The following is a 24,007-nucleotide window of genomic DNA, read 5'->3' on the forward strand; positions in this document are numbered from 1 at the left end:
TTCTCACAGATGGGCAGGATCTTAGAGACAGTCAGGTCGACCTTTAACCCCATTGTACTGATGCGGAAACCCATAGGGGGCAGGACTTGCCCAGGACTTGCCATGGCTCAGGCCCTCTGCCTGTCCCCCTCTTCTTCATAGGCTTCTCACTTGAATTTATGTCCTGGGAACCAGGAAGCCTACAGGATGAAACTGCATTCCTATGATTCTAATCTGAAGGAGGGGAGGGCAGGACTGTCTTGGAAGCAGAACACCTAGGTCCGGGTCCCTTTCTCTTAGGGATGCCTGCCTGCCCCAGGAGTGGGCCATCCTGGATTGAAGAGCAGCCACCACGGTTGGGCTTACCCAGGCCCAGAGGCAGCTGCACAGAAGGATGGTGCTGACCAGGGTGCTGAACCTGGATGGCCCCTTCCTCTAACACTCAGCCTAGCTGAGGGGGGAGGGAGGTGGAAGGGAAGACTTCCAGCTTCAGGAATGGGTTTTGCACAGAGATCCATGCCTCTCCCCTGGAGAGGGTGTGGGGATCTGGGTACAGCAGTTCTACGAAAGAGCACTGGCTTGAGAACCAGGCTGACCCAGGTTCCCATCATGGTTCTGCCATCCCTTGAGGGGCAAGCCTAGCACGGCAACCACTGCTGCTAACAGTGTTTACCTTGCGGGTGGCTAGAGTACTACACGAGACTAGGAAAACCAAGTATACGGTGGGCACCAGATAAATACTTGTTTCTTGCATTGGAGGGCAGCCTTATCTTGAGCCCTCAGCTGTATCCATCCGTGTGGCCTCAGTAATAACTGGCACCCACTGAGCTCCAACTATCTGTTTATAAGACACACTATTTGGTAGGACCCTGCAACAATCCTAAAGGTAGAGGTATGGCTGACTGCAGATAAGGCCACGCACCAGCAAAGGGAAGTCTGTGAGTCATACCCATACCTGCCTGATGCTCAGACTCCTGCTTGGCTTCGAGTAAGGCTGGACCTTTTCAAACCCTCTTTTTCTCATCTAGAGAATGAGGACACTACCTTATTATGGTTGTCATGATTTGAAGATATAACGTATGCTATTTTACAAGGGTACATGCATATTTAGACACATATATGAAACACATGTGAGTGACCCATGGGGGCAAGGGAATGGAATGGGTACGGGGCCAAAACTTGAAAAACAATATGAGGGAGTTCTTGCATATGTTAGTCATAGTGTGTCATGAACCAAGAAGACTGGCTGAATCCTTTGCACCCGATAGCCAGGTGAAAGGAAGCGATACAGATATTACACTGGAGCATCTCAAACTTTTCATGTGCACGTGAATCACCTGGTGAACTTGTTAAAATGCAGATTCTTGTTTACTAAGTCTGGGGTGGAACCCGGGATTCTGCATTTCTAACAAGTTCCCAGGTGATGCTGCCGGTGCAGCTGGTTTGAGTAGCAAGGACAGAGAGTCTTCCCTTTCCTTCTTGGGATCAAACTTGCCGGATCATAAGCATCTGAGGAATTCATAAAAAACAGATTTAAAAGCCCGACCCTAGAAATCCGGATCGAGGTGTGGGTTGCGGCCAGGATGTACTGTGTACTTTGAGCAAGCACCACAGGAGACTGTTAAGCCCAGGCAAGCTGGGAAGTGTGGCTGCAGTAGTCCTCTCTACCCCGGCCCTGGTGCAGCCAGACCCAGGACACGGAGTAGACAGAAGCAAAGAGAAACAGGGCCAGCTCTAGAAGTGGGAAGGAAACAAGGCAAGGAACAGAAGATGGGGGACGTGGGGGCTGCCAGAGGTAGGACAAGTGGTCTATGGCAGGTCACCATAAGATAAAGATTTGGAATCAAACGTTTCTTTTCCTTGTAAGCCACTGGGTAAACACAGAAATTTCAAACCAAGCAAAAGCAGTGCCATGAACTGCACTAGACCTGGAGAGGTCATGAGAACTTGCCTACAGACAAGACCTGTCCTATAGCACATCCTGACCAGAACCTTTCGAAGTCAAACCAACCCCTCTGTAGCTTACCAGCCACGGTCACCCCAAGGTGGCTCCTACCAAAGCCATGCTCTTCTCCCCAGGGGTGACAGGTTCTGGTCTCTGTCTTGCTCAGCCTAGGTCAAGTTCTTTTTTTTAAAAACAAACAGAAAACAAAACCACAATGAGATACCACTTCGTACCTACTAGGATGGCTCTACGCAAGAAGACTAGCAAGTACTGGCGAGGATGTGGAAAAACTAGAACCTTCATGCCCACCGTCAGGGTATGGTGCGGCCAGTTTGGAAAAGTCTAGCAGTTCTTCAAAAAGTTAAACTGAATTGCCACACAATCAAGCAATTCCACTCCTAGGTATAGACCCAAGAGAAATGAAAACCTAGGTCTACACAAAAACCTGTACACAAATGTCCACAGCAGCATTATTCACATAGACAAAAAGCGGAAACAACCGGGCGCCTGGGTGGCTCAGTCGTTAAGCGTCTGCCTTCGGCTCAGGTCATGATCCCAGGGTCCTGGGATCGAGTCCCACATCGGGCTCCCTGCTCGGCAGGAAGCCTGCTTATCCCTCTCCCACTCCCCCTGCTTGTGTTCCTGCTCTCGCTGTCTCTCTGTCAAATAAATAAATAAAATCTTTAAAAAAAAAAAAAAAAAAAAAAGCGGAAACAACCCAACAACTGTCCATTAACTGCTAAGCGGATAAAGAAAATGTGGTATATATCCACACAATGGAATATTCTTCAGCCATCAAAAGGAATGTAGCCCGGGTGCCTGGGTGGATCAGTTGGTTGGGCGACTGCCTTCAGCTCAGGTCATGATCCTGGAGTCCCGGGATCGAGTCCCACATCGGGCTCCCTGCTCAGCAGGGAGTCTGCTTCTCCCTCTGACCCTCCTCCCTCTCATGGTCTCTGTCTCTCATTCTCTTTCTCGCAAATAAATAAAATCTAAAAAAAAAAAAAAATTAAAAAAAAGGAATGTAGTACTTAACACCGGCTACAGCGTGGACATGAATCTTGAAAACGTGAAGTGGAAGAAGCCAGACACAAAGGCCACATATTGTGTGATTCTACTTAGAAGAACTGTCCAGAACAGGCAAATCCTTAGAGAGAAAACAGACTAGTGGTTGCCTGGGGCTGGAGGGGGGCTGGGGCGGGGGTGACTGTTAACAGGTTACGGGGGTTTCTTTTTGAGGTGGTAAAAAATGTTCAGGAATTCGACGTGGTGATGGACGACTACACTGTGAAGACGCTAAAAACCACGGAATCGCACACTTTAAAAGGGTAAACTTTATGGGTATGTGAAGTATATCTCAATAAAGCTGTTATTAAAAGAAAAAAAAGTAACAGGTTATTGAGTGCTGATTTTATTGTTAGGCTTCCACCTTTCGAGTTCCACAAGACATACCCGCAACCATTCCCGCTGGCTGCCTGGGGACTGCTCATGGCTGGAAGGAGGGAAGTGGCAGCATGATGTGGAAGCTGCTGAAGGCCCCGTTCACCTCCCCCCACACAACTAAGACATTGTCTGTGTTCCTTAGTGTCCCTGATACAAGGAGACCCATGCAAAAAATGGCTGATTCTGCAGATGAAAGTCAGGAAGTTTCTGTTCTCAGAAAACAGAATTATGTCGAAGACCACCCTTTCGACCTTTGCTACTAGAAAACCTAAGTGGCAAATCTATTGTTCCAATCATCTTTTCCTCGAATCCTGGTTCTAAAAGTGATCTACTTTCCCTGCTTGTCTGATGGTTTCTAGTGTGATGTTTCTTTAAATGCTTCCTTTCATAATAAAGGATGTTTGTGTGACAAAAGTGCCCCAAGTCCTTTCCGTAGCAGGTATGAACCAATTCCAAAACAAAAACATTCCACCCATTTGCAGGCCCCTGAGGAAGAAGACTATGACTGGTGATTCCATTTGTAGCTCTGCCCAATCTCTGAGTCTCTCTGCAGAGCAGAAATGTTCTCAAGGCTGTGAGGTGGTCTTTTACCAAATCAGTGCTTGAGATGGGGTCTGCCAGAAATGCCCAAGCCTGCTCATGCTAGCCTCCCCACCCAGGCCCCAGTTTAGTGTACCCCTAACCCACACTCAGACAGGCAGTCCCAGGCTAGAGCATATTAGCACACACCTCAGGAAGGCTCTGGTAGCCTACCCTCTGCCCATAGATAAATAGTATGCCCTAATATCAGGGAAAGAACCCAAGGAGCTGAGAAGTAAAAGGACCCACCCACGGATGAAATGCTAGTTGTGGAAGGAAAGTGACTAGTGCCTTGATCTCTTGCCTCTGAGCCTGGTGCTCTATGGTGCTCTTTCCACTCCAGCAGAGGGGTTCATCACTGACCACGTCTGTCAGGCCTCGGGCTGAAAAGGATCCGGAGAACACCAGAGGTCAGGCGGGCCTGGACAAAGGCCACAGGCTTCTAGAGGCTGGGCTCCCTGCTCCTGCCAGAGTTCAATACCATACCCAGATGGAGCCCATGCTCCTCAGCTCCCTCTTGTCTGGGCCCCGAGGGGCACCGAGTTACTCTGTAGGTAAGTACCAGACAGAGCCTCGAAACTTCATTCCTTCCTTTGCCCCCGTTTCTACAGGTGGCCACACACAGAAGCAGACACCAGAATGTTTTAGAGTAGGAAGGGCCCCTCAGATTTCATAGGCAACAAGAAAGCCCTGGGAGGGGAAAGCCCTTTGGGTCAGCTCAGTAAGTCAGTGGCAGAAATGAGATCAGCCCTCCAGTCTGTTTATTCTTCTGCTTAGAGGCTGCCATCGTCCAGGCACAGACGGACCGGAGGATGTGCGCAGACAGGCGGGACTGGAGGATGCTGCCCTTCTCAGAATGACGCAGGCTTTCTGCAGTGTGCCTGCCCTTGTGAAAGTCATCCTTGTGGCCCTATGGGGTTTCCAGCCCCTCATTTTTGGCCTTGCAACCACACTGGGACCCACCTCAGTGATGTCAGGAGCAAGAAAGCAATTTATGACGGGAAGGGGCCTAAGAAGCAAGAACAGGCCGTGGGTAGGAGAAGAGTCATTTAGCCCCACAAAGATTAAACTCTCGAGTCTCAGAAATGGAAGGAGCTGGGCAGTAAAGAACAGTGGGAGACTGGCAACATGATTTTTGTATTGACATTTGGTTCTTATAATAACATCCAAAATGTGTTCTGTTCTTATGGTGCTGCAGCTGGGACAGCATCGGGCCGAGGGGAGATGTTGCCGGAGTCTCCCTTGAGAAGTGTGGGGGAGCTGGTGGTGAGAGAGACACACTGATTTCTCTTTGGGACCTATATGCAGCCAGGTGGAGAGCTGCAGCAGGTGCCTTGGCTCTGATAGGGGGTGGGGAGGCGATCCCAGCCGGCCCACAAACACATGGGCAGAGTCCCTTGCCCCCAGCCCGCAAGAACACGGTTGCTGATGGGGCCAGCGGTGGCAGCTCCAGGACAGTGGAGGGAAGGCTGGGATGTTACATTCTTGAGGCCTTCACAGGTACATGTCATCGAAGCCCGGCGGGGGGAGATGGTCTGGGTTAGGTCTGGAATGGAAAGAGGGGCTGGTGAGTTGGGAGTAATGGAGGGGCCGGGGCACACAGGCAGATGGGCCCTGAGGGCAGAGGGAGCCTGTCCTCCAGAACGATGCGGTACTTTGTGGGGCTGAAGAGCATGTGCTCTACAGCCAGGGCTTGAATCCTGATTCTCCCACCTGGGAGAAGTTAATTCATCTTTCAGGGCCTTGATTTCTATAGGATGTGAAGGGTAATATGCACCCAGGAGTGTTGCTATTAGGATCCAGCGAGTCCCCGACACAGACTAAACTTCAGTAAGTGTGAGAAGCTCTTCCTCCTCTGAGTGCTCCCTGAAGGGGGCTGGGGGAAGGGGGGCACCGAGGAATGGGGAGCTCCAGGGAGCCATCAGGCAGGGGCCTGGAGGCAGCCCCACTCCCTTGGCAGTGGTGGATGCAGCCGCAGCACCTCTGCACCTGCAGTCACACCCCTTGTTCCTGCAACGCTGGGCGGAGCTGCCATCAGGCCCTACTTCCCAGCATGCCTGAGTGAGTACCTACCCAGATGGGCTGGTCCCAATGGGTCCAAAGGGGTCAAAGCGTGCTCCTGGGGGCACAGCTCCTGGAGGAAGACGGTTTGGGAGGCCCGAGGATGGGTCAATGAGTGCTCTTGGGAAGCCAGACCTCAGGGGATCCACAATCATGCCACCTCTCCGACACCTGAAGCAAGAAGAAAAGATGGGTGAGCAGGTGTGGCAAGGAGCTGCTGGAGAAGAGGCGAAGGAGGGGAGAGTGGACTAACAATGCCCGGGCCAGCTACTGTGGACAGCTCAAGCAGACACAGGTGGATGGTTACCTGAGCGCCAGCAGAAATGGGCAAGAACAAGAAGACCAAGAGCACGCGGCCTGTCCTTGTAGCTCTCCAGGCTCCCTGAACCCACAAAACAGAGATTCCTGCCATGTCCTACACCCAAGGGGGACAATTTGATCAAGAACAGGTGCCAGAATGTCAAGGTCCATGAAGAACCATCGCAAGGCTCCGCAGGGCACTACTTTAGGTCTACGGACTAGTAGCAGCATTGAGACAATTCATGATGCTGGCTTTCTTGCGGTTTCCTTAGAGGGCCTCAGGGTGATCTGTGACCCCCCACTGGGGCCAGCAGGTGACAGAAGAGCTGCCTGCCTGGCTTGCTCGGCCCTCCCCCACAGCAGAGCTCGCTGCAGGGCTCCAGGCACGGCAGAGTAGAACAGTGGGGGGACTTAGCAGCCGCTCAGCCACGGCGGCCTCCTTCACCCCAAAGGAAGACTGACGGAAAGCTCTAAGGTTCGAAGATGAGCAGGGGCTGAAAAGTCACAGGAGTAGGCTGTGTTGCTGACCCCTCCCCAGCAGTACTCACCCAAAGGGGTCCAGGTCCTCTCCCCCGACAGCAAACGGGCCCAGGGGATCACACCTGAAACAAACAAGGGGCAATTATCACAAGTCCCAGAGCAGTCGGGCACCTGGGTTCCCAGGGGCTTGAACGCGACGCCCGTGGGGTCACAACTCCACTCCCAGGCAGGGGAGAGCCCTGCCTGAGACCATAACACAAGGGATACTTCAAAGTGGTCTTCGACACAGACTAACGCTGATAATGTTACAGGGGCAATACTGAAAAGAGCTGACCACAAATCAAACACAAGGAGGATCCCAATACTGTCAAAAATACAAATATTAACCTCCACATAAAATTTTATTTATTTACATTTTTCTCAAGTTCCTAAACTTTGTGTAAAGAACCAAGAACTTTTAGATCAGAAAACATCCGAACACTGAAATCAGAACGCCAAGACCAAGATTTAAAAGCTTACAGGATGGATCGTGAGATGGGTGCCTGCACACAGCTAGAACAGGGCTCCGCAGCCTTTTTCCATGACGGCCTCTACAGAGGCCACTTCGTTCCCACAGACACCGCATATCTGTTTACGCACTGCAGCCCACCGGAGGGCCACAAACCACTGTCACCTTGAAGAGTTATGCACCCCAACACCAAGAGCCCATTTTTACTCTCACTGGGAATGCGCAAGCCAGAAGCATTACGAGGGTGTGCCTTCTGGAGAGCGACCTGTACTGTCTAACATACACACCATAACAGGCGTCTTTCAGAAGTCTTAGACTCTTTGACCCAATAGTTTCATATCTAAGTATCCATCTTAAAGAATACATCATTCAAATTAAAATAGCACCATAGAGACTTTGATCAAGGGAACTGGAGTTGGCCTAAATAGGGACCAGTTAGGCACGTTATGGTATATCCCTAAATGCAATTATGGAGACAATGTTCTTAGAGAGTTTCAAAGTGAGATGAAAAGATGCTTATGCTCCAGCGTTAACTGTGGGGGAAAAGGACAGCCTAGGAATAGCCTAGGAAATCAACGGTGAGAAATGCGTGTGTGGGTGTGTATGTATAAATAAAACTAGAAAGAAGCACACTGAAAATATAAACAGTGGTAACTTACTCCTGAAATGATTTTCTTTATACTTTCCTGCTTTTTTCTATAAAGGATATGGATAAAATAAAACAAAAAATATTTAGAATTTGCAAAAGCGTGCTTTAGAGTCTGCCTGGAGTCCTAGCGAGCGATACGAACCCGGCAGTTGTGAGGTTGGGGGTGGGGTGGGGTGTTCCTGCCAGACCTCTGGAGCTAAACAGCGGCTAAAATATGCTTATTAGGTAAGGAGCCATTAAGTAAAGAACTGGGAAAAAAATCCAGAAGAAGGTGTTTCTTCAGCCAGTTCTACCTAATATGCTGGAAAGGATACTGTGATTTAGGTGGATGTAGCTAGGTTTCCAAGGGAAGGAATTTTTCCTGACCTAGATGACTGTTCCCAAGTTATGGTTCATGGAGCTGGTGGTGGAAGTTTCCGGTGACCTCTGTTATCATCCTGCCACCCTGGATACACCAGGTGTGCTGGAGAGTTGCGAACACCTTACTTACTATCCCCATGACCTGCCCTGCTACAGATCAGCAAACAGAAGGGGCTTCTAATGGCTATAAGAACACCTGGGAGAACAGAGCCGTATTGCTCCTGAAACACGCAGCCTTCTCTCTTTCTCTCTCCTGGGCCACAGAGCGTGGGGCAGGGAGAACAATGGAGGCTGGAAAGGCAGCTGCCGGGCCCGCCCTGACCACTGGGTACTTGAAATTGTCACAGCATATCCTTTGACTCAACACTTAACACACCCTCACTGTAACACATGCACACTTCTGTGAACTCGTTAAGTGCACGCTCAGAAGCCACATTAAAATAGTCTCAGTCCAGAATGTGTTGAATGAGGCAGGCTACAGGGATTAAAAGAAAGGTAATTTTTGTATATGGTCTCTGGAATCAAGCCCCTACTACTTCATCTGGTAATCAACTGAAGGAGAGTGTTACACACTAACGCTACAGGCGAAAGAGCCTGGCTGGGCCCATGGGACCATATGTCCCAGCTGCAATGGGGCCCCTCTAGGGAATGGGAGGGTGGTCCTGACCACACACAATTTCTTCCTTCTGTGCTCCCCTCTCCTCTTAGATAAAAACAACACTCACTCCTCATTTCAGGTCAGGTTTTGCTACCGAACAAGGTTTGGCACCAGTCTTATGGAAAAAAACCCCTTGGTTTCCAGAGCTCTTTTGATATCAGAATTGCACATAAAAGATTATGAGCCCAGAAAAGTAAAAATTCTCCTTCTCACCTCTGTTCCCCAGCCTCCTAGGTCTTCTATAGATGACTAAGATATCAGTTTCTCATATGTCCTTCCAAAGATACTCTACATATAGAGTGAGCAAATATGCATCTCTCCTACTTTTTTAACAGATGGATGTGCTGCGTTCCTTATATACATTATCTCCTTTTGTCTTTGCAGCAGCCCTCTGAATACATGATTTTTATTCTTATTTTACAGATGAGGAAACTGATGCTCAGAGAAGCAAGGCTTCTTATACAAGGCCACAAGAGTAGTAAGTGGCCAATATAATATTCATCCCAGGTCTGCCCAACTTCAAAACCCATGCTCTTTAACTGATGTATTGAGACCATTTACATTTAATGTGATTTTATGTGAGATGTTTAGATTTATATCTATCATTTATTATTTGTTTTCCAACTGTTCCCTCTGTTACCTTTTTTTTTTTTATTAATTTTAGGGCCTCTGACTAGATCTCTTTGTAGAGTTTTTTCCCAAGTGGTTGCTCCAAGGATTGAATATATATACTTAACTTCTTCAGTCTACTTAGAAACAGTATTTTACCATTTCAAGTAGAAGGCCAAGACTGTACCAGCATAGACAGGTCCACTTATTCTTCTCCCTTTATGCTTGAGTTGATCCGCATTACACCAACATACACTGAGATGCTGTGATTTTTGCTTTCAACTTTAACATATTTTGGAGAATTCAAGAGGAGAGCAGTCAATTATATTTACCCAGACATTTACCTTTTCTATTGCTCTTCTTTCATTCCTGATGTTCCAAGTCTCCATCTGGTATCATTTGCCTTCTGTCTGAAGAACTTCCTTTAGCAATTCCTTTTGAGAAGAGCTGCTGACAAAGAATTCTCTTAGTTTCCTTTCGCTAAGAATATCTTAATATCCTTCGGAAATAAATTCTGGATTAAGAATTCTGGGTTAACAATTCTTTTTTCTCCACACTTTAAGAATATGGATCTACTTCTTCCTGGTGTCCATGATTTCTGATGAGAAATCAACATTCAAGTTCTTATTCTTCTGTAAGCAAGTCATTGTTTTCCCTAGCTGCTTTCATGATTTTTTTCTTGATCTTTAGTTTTTTTTTTGTTTTTTTTAAAGATTTTATTTATTTATTTGAGAGAGAGAATGAGAGAGAGAGAGCATGAGAGGGGGGAGGTCTGTCAAAGGGAGAAGCAGACTCCCCGCCGAGCAGGGAGCCCGATGCGGGACTCGATCCCGGGACTCCAGGATCATGACCTGAGCCGAAGGCAGCTGCTTAACCAACTGAGCCACCCAGGCGCCCTTGATCTTTAGTTTTAAGCAGTTTGATTACATGTCCACACATGGACTTCCTTGGGTTTATCCTATTTAGGGTTTGCTGAGTTTTTTGAATTTGTGGGTCTATGTCTTTTACCCGATCTGGGAAGTTTTCAGGCATTATTTTCTTCAAATAATTCTTCTGTACTGTATTCTTTCTCTTCTGAGACTCTGATCACCCCAATGTTAGATCTTTTATAATTTGCCCACAAATCCCTGAAACCTCATTTTTAAATCTTTTTTTCCCTCTGTCTTGAGACAGGATAATTTCTAGTGTTCTATCTTCAAGTTCACTCTTTCTTCTGTTATTTAACCATTCTGATGATACTCATTCATCCAGTGAGGTTATTTTGATTATTTTATTTTTCAATTCTAAAATTTCCATTTGGTTCTTCTTTATAGCTTCTTATTTCTTTGCTGAGACCTATTATTCCCCTCATTTCAAGACTGTTTGCCCTCACTTCTTGGAGCATTTTTATAATAGCCGCTTTATATCTTTGCCAGATAATTCCAACATCTGTGTCATCTCGGTGCTGGCATCTGTTGTCTTTTTGTGAGTTGACATTTTCTTGGTTCTCTGCATGCCCAGTAACTTAGGATTGTATCCTGCAAAGTCTGAACATTTGTCATGAAGCTCTGGAGGAATCCTGCTATTTTTGTTTTAGAAGGCAATCAACATAGCTGGGTTCAGGATCCAAATTCTGGTTTCAATGTCAGTTCTGTTTTCAAAGCCTTTTGCAGTGCTCTTCAGTTCTGTACCACGTATGTGCTGCACTGTCTGAACCACCTCGGCCATTGTACTCAAACTGTTATGTGCAGATGAATCAATGCAGGATCTTGCTAAAGTACAGATTTTAATACAGAAGACCAAGAATGGGACTTGAGATTCTGCACTTTTCACAAGTTCTCAAGTGACCTGATTTTGCTAGTCTGGGGAACACAAATGGCTAGGCCTGTCAGAGTACAAGTTCAGGTGGGAAATTCTGGTGGTCTGGGATTATCTACTTTGTTCTGCTAAGTGTGGAAACCTAGGACTGAGGACATGGGGATGCTGAGAAGTGTAGACAAAAGTGTACATACATGGTCATGTGGAGCACCAGTCACAGTGCTCTGAGCAAGTGGGACACTAACCCTTTCCTTTTCCCCACCCTGAGGATATCCTGTGAGTTCAAGGGTGGAGAATGGCTGGGAAGTATTGCATTTAGGCTAGGTGAACAAAGATTTTTAAGAGAAAAAAAAGATATGCATAAATTATACTAACAAATTGTAAGAAAAATGTCACCATAAACACGATTCTTTTTGCTATTCTTTTCTAGTCTTCTTTCATAAACATGCTTTTATAAAATTATAATATTATAATTTTAGATCCCACCGCTTTCCTCCACTTATGTCCTGTATTTCCCAAGTTGTCTGTCTTTGCTATTGACATTTTTAATGACCAAGTAATACTCATTCAAGTGAAGCAAATTTTTAACATTTCATCTTTGACTGTGGGTACTGATACTGCTTCTGGTCTGTGTAACTATAAATAATGGTGCAATTAATAATTTTTGTGCACATGTTTTTTTCCTCTCAGAAATCAGTAACTGTTATCCTCTGCTTGTCCCACCACTGTATGATGGAGGCAAATCTGTTTCTCTGGTCAAAAGATAGGAGTTGTGTTCAGGAGCTTCAATTGCACCTGACTTAGACAATTTAGAAGGTGAGATTGGGTCCTGCTAGCTCAGGAGATTCAGGTAAGATTTGACACTGAGCTGATACAGTAATGGGTAAGACTCTTAAGAACCTTAGGGGAGGGAAGATGTATTTTGCATTTGGGAGGCCAGAGGGTAGACTGTGGTAGGTAACATTTCTTGAAATGGCCCTGCTCAGAATTCCATGCTGTCTAATCCCCAGAACCTGTGTATGTGATGAGAAATCACTCTTGTGATTGTTTTATGTAATATGGCACAGCTGACTTCACAAAGGGGCGATGATCTGAATAGGCTAATCTACTCATATAAGACCTTAAAAAAGTAGAAAACTTTCTCTAGTTGGCAGCAGAAGAGAAGAAGGTGGAAGGGGAGAGTCAAAGCATGAGAAGGGCTTGACAAACTATTGCTGGCTTTGAAGATGGAGGAGGCCACGTGAGAAGAGATGTCGCAAGTCTTCAGGAGCTGAGAGAGAGGCCCTAAGCCAACAGCCAATGAGGAAAGGGGACCTCAAGTCATACAAAAACAAACAACTGAATTTGGGTTCAATTAGTTTACAAATGTTATGGGGATGATGCTTTTCTAAATAATTTGAAAGGAAATGGAGACTAATTCCAGCAATATGGCAAGGATAGGGAAACATCAAAATATAGTGGGAATGCCCAGTAGTACAACTGTTCAGGAGGACAACTGGGCAACATCAAAATCTTAAAAACAGGCTTAGTCCTTAATGGAGTAATTCTACTTTCAGCAATGTACGCTAAGGAAATATCCAGAGATGTGCTCTAAGTTTGAAAGCATGTTCACTGAGGTGTTAGCTGTGGTAGCACCAAATTAGAAATGACTTTGGCTAAAAAACCCCATGCGCATCATCCTTGATTTGTCTCTCCTTTGTCAAGCTAACCCATCAGCAAGTCCTGTCAGGTATACTTCCAAATATACCCAAGATCATCTGCTTTGTCTGCCATTTACTACCTACCACCACTGTTTCTTGCCTGGGTGCCTGTGTCAGCTCCTGACCTGGTCTTCCTGTTTCTACTCTTGTCCCTTTATGATCCATTCTCTACAAAGGAACCAGAGAGATTCAAAAATAAAATGTAAACAGTATGAAGTCCCTCCTTTGTTAAGCACACCCAGGGGTTCCTACTGCTTCTGATCTTGCCCCCAAGGCTCTGCATGCCCTGGCCCATGCTTACCCCTACAGTGTCATCACCCACCTCTCTACCCCACCAGTTTACTGAGCTCCATCACACTACTTTCTCTTTGTTCTTGGAACAATCTAAGTCAAGATTGTTTCTTTCAAAATGATTGCTGACATGTGTGCTACAAGGAGGAAATACTAAGGGCTGAATCCTGCTCCAGTGTTTATGAGCTGTGTTGGTTTGGGTAAGTTAATTAACCTCTCTGTGCCTCAGTTTTCTTTTCTATAAAATGGAGATAACAATAGCACCTATCTCATTCTCGTTATGAGGAATAAGAGAGATTACAATTTACACTTAATGTAACTGCTTGGCACACAGTAAGGGCTTACTAAATATTAATAGTTGTCAGAACCTAATTGGGATTCCTCAAAAGAAAAGTCAGTGGTTCAAGGGGTCCCAACCAGACTGCTTTCTACCCCAAATGTTCTGATGGGTCCCATTACCCAGGATCAAATCTAGCTCCTTAGCACACAGCGCCCCTCGTGATGTGCTCCTTACATTCCCCTACTCCTTCCGTATGCCAGTACAGGCAAAATATGATGCCCCCGTTCCCTCCCTTGTCCCCCCAACACACACACACACACACACACACACGAGATGATTTCACAGCCTCATTTATACCCACTGTCCCCTCAGCCATACATGCTAATTACTCCCAATATCACACAATTTTTATTAGTCCTTAAAACTTCGCCCATCAGGTATTATCTCTGTGAGGCCTTTCCTTCTATCTTGTCCCACTCAATCCTTCAGAATAATCACCCTTTTCTCTGTGCTTTAGCAGACCTCAGAAATACATCATTGTTTTTAAAAGACTTATGATCTGGAATGAACAGGGCCATCAGCCTGGATCGACTGTGAACTCCTTGAAGGCTGGGTCCATACCTCGTCATGTATTCCCAGTGCCCAGTACAGTGCTTGACATACAAGCAACACTTAGACCTACTTGGGAATAACAGATTGTGAGAAGGTCAAAGCAAAGTCTTAGAGTTAGACCCAAGTTCAAATTCTGGCTTCACCACCTAACAGCTGTGTGATTTAGGGCAGGCCCTGAAATCCCTAAGCCCTAGCTTTCTCTCCTGTGAAATGTGACAACACTATCTATTTCTCAAGGTTGTTTTAAGTATCAAATGAGAATGTTTACAAAAGTGTAACACCTGGTACATAACGAAGAGTTCAATAAGTGGTATCCAATATTCTATTATTATATCACAATTTCCGCTTTATACTGGTTGTGATCAAGTTACTTATTATAGATGAACCTCAGTTTCCTTACTTGTAATGGGGATAGCCCTTATCAAACTCATGGGGTTGAGAGGATTAAATAAGAACATATGGATGAAGGCCTAGCTTGTTGCTTGGAATAGCTGACACTCAACAAGCAGAGGCTGTATAATTATTATTTTTAAGATTTTATTTATTTATTCATGAGAGACAGAGAGAGAGAGAGAGAGAGAAGCAGAGGGAGAATCAGGCTCCCAAGGAGCAGGGAGCCCGATGCGGGACTCGATCCCAGGACCCTGGGATCATGACCTGAGCCGAAGGCAGACGCTTAACCGTCTGAGCCACCCAGGCGCCCAGAGGCTGTATAATTATTATTGAACTAACTTGGCCATCCATGGAAAAAACCAAAGAGCTCAAGTTTATTTGGCTCCAAGAGGAAAAGCAATGAGGGCAAATTTTAAGAACAGGGAATAATAGCTTCATGATTAATAATTTAATGAAATTAAATGAAAATTTAATTATTAAGGTGACATAGGATAATTCTTTTCAAAATATGGTGCTGGATATCAATATAGTAAAATATCAACCTATCTTGTACCACACATGAAAATTAATTTCAAATGGATTACAGATCTAAATATAAAAGGTAAAACAACAAAGCTTCTAGAAGAAAATATATGAGAAATTCTCCATGACCTTAGGGTAGGGCAAAGATTTCTCAACAGATCAAAAAAACACCAAACATAAAGAGAAAGCATCGATAAACTAAATTACATACAAATTAAGAACATTTAAATTTAAAAAAACACCACCGACAGAGTGAAAAGGCAAACTATAGAGGGAAAATATTTGTAATACATTTATCTGACAAAGGACCGAAATCCAGAATATGTAAACAATGCCTACAAATAGGCATAAAAAGACAAGACAACGAAAGAGAAAAATGGGCAAGAGATTTGATAGACTCTTCCAACAAAAGGGGATATCTAAAAGGGCTTGTAAACATTTTTTAAAACGAAAAAGAAAGGATGCAAAATGTCCTCCATAGAATCCTGGGGGTCCCCTGAAACTCGTTTCAGGAGGTCCATGAGATCAAAGCTATTTCATCTTATAAGCTGTGTGCTTTTTTTCACTGTGTTGAATTTGCACTGATGGTACAAAAGCAGTGGTGAGCAAAACCACTGGAGCCTTAGCACGAATCCAAGCAGCGGCCCTGAGCTAGCTGTCAGCGTGCCCTCCCTCACCAGCCACGCGCTACACACATCTAGTGTCACTTGAGAATGTCCTTGATAAAGCAGCAAAAAAATTACCAAGTGTTCTAAAACTGCCATCTTTGAACACACCTCTTTTTTACTATATTCTGTGTGATGAACTGGGAAACAGGCATAAAGCGCTTCTGCCGCATACAGAAGTACAATGGTACTTATCAATACTTTTGCAGTTAAGTTGCTAGCTGAACTGGCCATTTTTTCATGGAAAACCATTTTTGCTTAATGAATGACTTGACAGACAAACCACGGCTATTCAGACTTGGGCTACATAGTAGATTCAAAACAATGTGAGCCTGTTACTACAAGGAAAGCAACTGACATTGTTGCCAATGATGAAACTGAAGATTTCAAGTGAAAATTAGCAAGTTTTCCAAATTTCCAAAATTTGGAAGTTTGTATTCAAATTTGATGGCTTCCCAGTACTGATGGTGATGAGATTGGTAATATTAATAAATGTGATTTGATATTGGATAATCAAATGAGTCAGCATTTAGCAAATCTGCATAACTCAGTGAACCAGTATTTGCCAAATGATCAATACACCTTCTTCCAATACCATACCTGGGTAAAAGATCCACTCAAAGGACATGACAGACCAGTGGATTTAATTTAATTTTTATTTTTTAAGATTTTATTTATTTACTTACTTACTTACAGCGTGGGTGAGCAGGGGGAGGGGCAGAGGGAGAAAGAGCGAGAATCTCAAGCAGACTCTGCACTGAGCACAGAGCCTGACGTGGGGCTCGATCCCTTGATCCGGAGATCATGACCTGAGCCGAAATCCAGAGTCAGACGCCCAACCAACTGAGCCACCCAGGTACCCCTCAAAACATTATTAAACTACTCTTCTCTTTTATCTAATAACTTGTCTTGGTAAGGCTTCAGCAAAAACGTCACTGCCTGCAGACTAAATGCAGAAGCAGAAATGAGAATCTAATTGTCTTCCATGCCTGATGATAAATAGGTCTGCCACAATGTGAAACAAGTCATTCTTCTCGCAGAATTTTTGTGTTTGGGAAAAAAAATATTTTTGTAAAAATTTCTTATTTGTGTTAACATGTGATGGGTTTATTATTGTTGTTTTTAAGTGAATGAAAGTGTATTTTTAGAATTTCAGCTGTAATTTTTAATATGGTAAATAATGATTGATAAGAACCCAAGAACTCTTCTTTTTAAAAAAAGATTTTATTTGAGAGAGAGCAAGCGAGCGAGAGAGAGCATGAACAGGGGGTAGGAGTAGAGGGAGAGGGAGAAGCAGACTCCTCACTGAGCAGGAAGCCTGAGCGGAACTCGATCCCAGGACCCCGGGATCATGACCTGAGCCAAAGGCAGTCACTTAACCAACTGAGCCACTTAAGTGCCCCAAGAACTCTTTAATAATTCAAAATTTAATAATTCTTCCTCAATAATTCAGAGTTCAAGAGGGTTTCTGAGACCAAAAATGTTGAGATCTGCCAGTGTGGAAAATTTAACTCAATGAATCAAAAGAAAAAAACTATATACAGATGCATATAGCTTTACTATTTAAGATGAGAAATTGAACATGCTTAAAATACCCCATGGAGGTTAGGCAAACTGTAGTATATCGGCAAGATAAAATATCAGATACTAAAAAAGATATATTTAGCACTTTAGTAAATAGATTATGAAATTTTAAAAAGAAAATGCAGAACACAAAATACTGGAAACATTAAAAATATGTAAAGACAGACTGGGACTGAAAATGAATTTTGAATGACAAGAGCTCTATATCTAAGGGTTTATTTTTAGTGAAGCCCGTTAAGCGTAGGAAAAACTGGTTTTTCAAAACAGCAAATAGGATTTGGGGCATACGGTCTGACTGAGGACAGATGGAGCAAAGGGAAATGGGTTAGAATCGTAAGACAACAACAACAAAAGTTAGGCTTAGATTAAAAAAAACCCTTCCCTTAGAGATAGTCTGTTTTCAGTAATTCTTCCCTAGAGATCTCAGGAGTAGGACAGACCTACTTTTCACTACCAATTCTCCATCACAATGGAACGTCCTCTCTACGTGTAGTCCTGGCCTAGAAGCCAGCATCAGACCCAGTAGCCCTTGACAAGGTCTGGATACACATCTCCACATACTTAGGGAAGCAAATCTCTTTCTGCACGACGACGGACACCCTATGTGCTTGCTTTTGGAAGTTCCCAGGGGTGGGCTACAGAAGATGGGGGTGTGGAAGGCAAGCGGTGAGACACAGGACCGTATCCTAGGGAAGGAGGCAGAGGCTCTTTCCCACTCAGAGGACAAGCCGCGGCTGTTCAGTGATGGGCTAATGAACACCCTGCAGCAGCCAGATGGGCCGGCTCCCATGCTGCTCTTTTTCCCTCCTTCCTGCCCTCAGGCCCCACCCCCAAATCCTGCATTTGAGGAAAAAACAAAAAGGTGAAAGTGTGAGTGCTGGTTGCCTGGCAACTTGGTGGTGGTGGGGGCCCTCATAAAGGAATCGATGTCATTACAGACATCTGTGCTGACAGAGGAAGGGGCTGGCGAGGAGCGGGGGTGGAGGGGGGGTGAGTGGCTGACAAAAAGCCTCCTAAACATTCGCCTCTTCTCCAACCATCTCATGTAGTTCAGTGTCCTAGTCCTGGGAGACAGACTGGCTTGAGAAAGACCTAACTGAGGGAGGGCAAGGAGATGGATTTTTCTCCACACTCCGTGTGCACTCACTATACTGAACTTGTACACAAACTGATTATTACATGAACTAGCACTGAAGGGTGCAGTGGGGAGAGCACAGGCAGAGCATAGGGCCCAGTCCTCACCCTCACAGTTAGGTAACGCTGGGCAGTTACGCTACGTCCTTATCCACCGTCTCCTCCTGTGTAAAGCAGGGATGCTACTGATCTTCTCACAGGCCTGCCTGGAAGATGAGCCCCCATAAATGAAAGCACCTGGTTCAGCGATCAACACAGCCACCAGCCAAGAAACGGCAGTTACTCCTCCCCTTGATAAGCGCAGACAATGCTGATGATAAATGGACAATGTTCATAAGGGGCTGGGCCTAAATGCAGTCACCCAACACAACCTCCAGGTCCACACTCTCACACTAAGTGGCTCTACTGCATCCAATCCTTTTCTGGGGGAAGAGGCTAGTCTTGAAAAACATAATCAAAGGTTCTGTCTTTGGGAGGACCCTCCACTCATTTCACCTTCAGTCTGGTTTTGATCTCGACCTGCTACCTGAATGGGATCTTATCAAACCTTTACTGTATTCTCAGCAATGGACTCGACACACCACATCCTGAGAGACCTCTGAGACAGGTGTAGTAATTCTCAAGGTGCAGATGAGGAGACCAAGGTGCTCCCAGGCTAAATGTGTTCACTGAGGGACAGGTAAAGCTACAACGTCAGGGTTTGAATCTAGATGATCAACTTCCAAGGCCTGCGCTCTAGACCGCCATGTAATACTCTCTCCTTGATACAGGGGAGGTGGGTGGGGTGGAAAAAAGGGACCAAGTCCCACGTGCTAAGAGTGGTATGCTGAAACAACGAGTCTCAGCTTTCTGCCTTACTACCGCCCCCCTCCCCGCCCCCACCACTGCACTTGGCTCTAACCACTTCCTATCCTTCCGGGGCTCTGCACAGGTCAGGCCTTCAATGCTGGAACACCCTTCCTACCCTACTCTTCACTGACTGACACATCCTCCGCATTCTTTAGGAGCCTGCGGAGAGGTCAGCCCCTTCTTGGGGAAGCCTTCCCTGAACACCAAGCGTGGTTCAGGTTTCCCCTGCATGTGCTCCCTAGGACACTGGCCTTCCCTGATGAGATGGCAGCAGGAGAAGATGGCGTCACTGGTCTTCTCGAAAGCACCCAAGGCTGGATCTAGTGCCTCACACCTAGTGAGCTCAAGAAATACTGTGAACTTAAGAACCTAAGTGGCTCCTTAGCATCTACATTTTTAAATACTTTTTATTTTAAAATAGAGTCATAGGAAGTTGGAAAAACAGTGCAGAGAAATCCTGTGTACCCTTCACCCAGTTTTCTCCAAGTTATACCACCACAAAGCTCCCTCATGCTACCTCCCCCACCTTTATAATCACACCTACAGCCTGCCCCTTCCCTAACCTCTGGCAAACACTAACCTGTTTAGCACGTCTATTAATACTGTTATTTTGAAAGTGTTGTGTAAGTGGAATCGTACAGTATGGGACCTTTTAGAATTGGCTTTTTTCACTCAGCACGATGACCCTGAGGTCCACCGTAACCGTGTGCATCAACAGTGCGCTCCTTTACACTGCTGAGTAGTATTCACGGGGTAAGTGTGCTTACCCACTCACCAACTCAGGGACATCTGGATCGTTTCCAGTTTTTGGCTATTACAAATAAAGCTACTATGAACATCTGTCTACAGGCTTCTGCGTGGGCATAATTTTTGTTTCTCTAAGATAAATGCAGAGGAGTGCAATTTCTAGATCTTACCAGGAAGTGTTTGCTTAGGAAACTGCCAATGTTCTTGAATGGCTGTACCATTTTACATTCCCACCAGCAACGGATAAGAGATTGAGGTTCTCTGCACCCTCTCAGCATTTGGTATCATTTCTATTTTTAATTTTAGCCAATGAAGGATTTCATTGTTTAATTTCCATTTCCCTAATGGCTAATGGTGCTGAATACCTTTTCATGTGCTATGTGCCATCTGTGTATCCCTTTAGTGTGCTATCTCTTCACATCCTCATCCCATTTTCTAATTGTTTTTTTTTTTAACCTGTAGAGTTTCGAGTGTTCTAGATCTTTCTAGATACGATTGCTCTGTCAGGTGTGTGGTTTGTAAACATTTTCTCCCAGGCTGTAGTTTATGTTCTCATTCTAACAGGGTCTTTCACAGAGCAAAACATTTTTAATTTTGATGAAGTACAATTTAACCATGTCTTTCTGTTAAAGATTGTGCTTTTAGTGTCCTGCGAACGCTTCAGCAAGCCCTAGATTCAGAAGATTTTTCTCCTGTGAGTTCTAAAGTGTTGTAGCATTAAGTTTCACATTTAAATCTGTGATCCCATTTGCGTTACCAGCTCACATTTGTTCTGAGCCCTGGGCTGGTACCGTTGCTGAACTCATTATTATTACTGTTGTTACTGCTATTATTTGGTAGATTCCTTGGGATTTCCTATCTTGACCATTATGTCATCTGCAAACATGAACTGTTTTATTTCTTCCTCTCTTATCTGGATCCCTTCTATTTCTTGTCTTAATGTGATAGCAAAATGTTCGGTACTACGCTGAGTGAGAGTGGTGAAGAGTGGATACCTATACCTTGTTTCTAAGGGGGAAAGCATTCAGCAGCTAATTTTAAATAAATCACTTCTGCTGGTATGATGATGAACCCATAAAATACCACTTAGGTACTAACAAACTACTCTCTAGTTGAAGGAAAGACATCAAAGTCTCAATCATGAGCAATCTCTTATAGTCTGAACTCAGGGACCTCATTTCTTTGTTATATGTTCACAGTTCCAATAAAGCCAAGGCTAGGACCTTTTTTTTTTCTCTTTTACAGTTTGAGATATATTTCACATATTATAAAACTCATCCAGTTAAAATATACAGTGCAATTGGTCTTTAGATGTTCATAGAGTGTGCAAATATTCTAGTTAGAACATTTTCTCACCCCAAAAAAGAAACCCTGTACCCATCAGCAGTCATTCCCTATTCGTGCCCACCAATCCCTCCACCTCAGTTCCTAGCAATGACTACTCTACTTTCTGTCTCTGTGGATTTGCCTATTCTGGACAATTCACATAAAATCATACAATACATATCTCCTCTCACTTAGTAAAATGTTTTCAAGGCTCACACAAGTTGTGACATCCATCAGTACTTCATCCTTTTTTTTTACTGCTGAGTAACATTCAACTGTATGCATCTGTCACTTTGTGTATTTGATCATCGGCTGATGGATATTTAGGTTGTTTCCACTTTTTGGCTAGTATGAATAATACCATGGACATTCACGTACAGAAGTTGTACGTGATTATGTGCACAAACAAGTACTATTTCACTGTGGTTTGGAGTTCCATTTCCCTAATGATTAATGATGTTGAGCATCTTTTCACATGCTCATGGGCCAGTTGAACCATTTTTAAATTGGGTTGTCTTTTTATTACTGAGTTGTGAGGGTTATGCATTCTGGATACAAGTCTATTATCAACTATGATTTGTAAATGCTCTCTCCCATTCTGTGGCTTATCTTTTCACTTTCTTGACTGTCCTTTGATGCACAAAAGGTTTTAATTTTGACAAAGTCCAATTTGTGCTTTTGGTGTTGTATCTAAGAAACTACTGTCAAGGTCATGAAGATTTACTCCTGTTTTCTTCTAGGAGTGTTATAGTTCTCTTATGCCTAGGTCTATGATCCATTTTAAGTCAATTTCTGTGTGAGGAAGGGTCCAACTGCATTCTTTTGCCTGTGGATATAGAGCTGTTCCAGCACCATTTGAAAAGACTATTGTTTCCCCGTTGAATTGTCTTGGCGCGCTTGTTGAAATCAATTGCCCATGGATGTACGGGTTTATTTCTGGATCTTAATTCTATTCCCTTGGCTTTATATGTCTATCCTTATTCTAGTACCACACTGTCTTGATTACTGTAGCTTTGTAGTAACTTTTGAAATTGGAAAGTGTGCGTCTTCTAACTTTTTTCTTTTTCAAAATTGCTTTAGTTATTCTGGTTCTCTTGCATTTCCATATGCATTTTAGGATCAGCTTGACAATTTCTGAAAACAAAAACAAAAACAAAAACCCCAGGAAAGAAAAAACCTGCGAACAAGAAACTCTGGGATTGGGATTGCATTAAATATGTAGATCAATTTGGAGAATATTGCCAATATTAAATCTTCCTATCTATAAACACAGAATGTCTTTCCATTATTTATATCTTAATTTCAAAAATGTTTTGTTGGTTTTCAGTGTACAAGTTAACTTCTGTTTAATTTACTCTTAAGTATTTTCTCTCTGGGGGGGGTTATTATAAATGGGATCATTTCCTTAATTTTCAGATTGTTCATTGCTAATGTACAGAAATACAACTGATTTTTGTGTTTTTTGATCATGTATCCTGTCACATTGCTGAACTTGTTTATTTTAAAAGCTTTTTTTAGAAGATTCCTTCAGATATCCTATATACGAGGATCTCATGTAATTGGCAAACAGTTTGTTTTACATCTTCCTTTTTAATCTAGATACTTTTCCTTTTTCTCAAGTGATTGTCCTGGCTAGAATCTCAAGTATGATGTTGTATGAAAGCAACAAGAGCAGACATTCTTGTCTTGTTCCTGATCTTAGGGGGAAAGCATCTGGTCTTTCTCCATTAAGTAGGATATTAGCTGTGGGCTTTCTGCAGATGCTATTTATTGAGTTAAGAAACTCCTATTGCTAAATCCTTTTATCATGAAAGGGTGTTGGATTTTGTCAAATGCTTTTTCTCTGTTGAAATGAACATGTGGTTTTTGTCCTCTGTTCTATTAATGTGGTATGTTACACTAACTTATTTTCAGATGTAAAACCAACCACTTCTGGGATAAATTTCTTTTGGTCATGGTATATAATCCTTTTTCCACGTTGCTGGATTTGTTTTGCCAGTATTTTGTTGAGGATTTTAAAATCTATATTCAAAAGGGATACTGGTTTGTAGCTTTCTTGTGAGGTCTTTGGTTTTGGTATCAGGGCTCCACAGATCCAAACACGGTCCAACACTGTATTTAGTTGACATAACTCTTTTAATAACAGCCCCACTCTCCCTTTTTTCCTCATGCCATTCATTTATTTGAAAATGAAAACAGGGTTAATTTATCCTGTAAAAAATTTTCATGTTCCAGTTTTGGCTGGAATACATGTATCCTCATGTGTCTATTTAACTCATTCTTCTATCCTTCGTGCTTCTTTTAATCTGGGAGTTATATCTACATCCAGGCTGCTGTGTAATTACTACTGCATCATATTAGAAGACACTTAATGTCTGGCTATCCCATTTTTAGTGTTAAGATTGATCTATGGGGGAGGGGTGGACGAACCATGAGAGACGATGGACTCTGAAAAACAAACTGAGGGTTCTAGAGGGGAGGGGGGTGGGAGGATGGGTTAGCCTGGTGGTGGGTATTGAGGAGGGCACATTCTGCA

The 24,007-nt window shown here is 44.0% G+C and overlaps 1 protein-coding gene across 1 annotated transcript in view; it reads right to left on the reverse strand.

Moving 5' to 3' along the window:
- Positions 1-5,064: 5,064 nt before the first annotated feature.
- The window catches only part of LOC102727553 (proteasome inhibitor PI31 subunit), a 41,302-nt gene continuing 22,359 nt past the window's right edge, over positions 5,065-24,007 (reverse strand). Inside the window, exons 4-6 of the mRNA XM_081832275.1 lie at positions 6,856-6,909; positions 6,020-6,178; positions 5,065-5,492 (exon numbers count right to left, since the gene is read on the reverse strand). Of these exons, the coding sequence (XP_081688401.1) occupies positions 5,441-5,492; positions 6,020-6,178; positions 6,856-6,909 (265 nt within the window). The 3' untranslated portion in view covers positions 5,065-5,440. The remainder of the gene's footprint in view (positions 5,493-6,019; positions 6,179-6,855; positions 6,910-24,007) is intronic.

The sequence above is a fragment of the Leptonychotes weddellii genome, chromosome 10 (genome assembly GCF_054177405.1).
Source record: "Leptonychotes weddellii isolate Sample4059 chromosome 10, ASM5417740v2, whole genome shotgun sequence".
Classification (NCBI taxonomy): domain Eukaryota; kingdom Metazoa; phylum Chordata; class Mammalia; order Carnivora; family Phocidae; genus Leptonychotes; species Leptonychotes weddellii.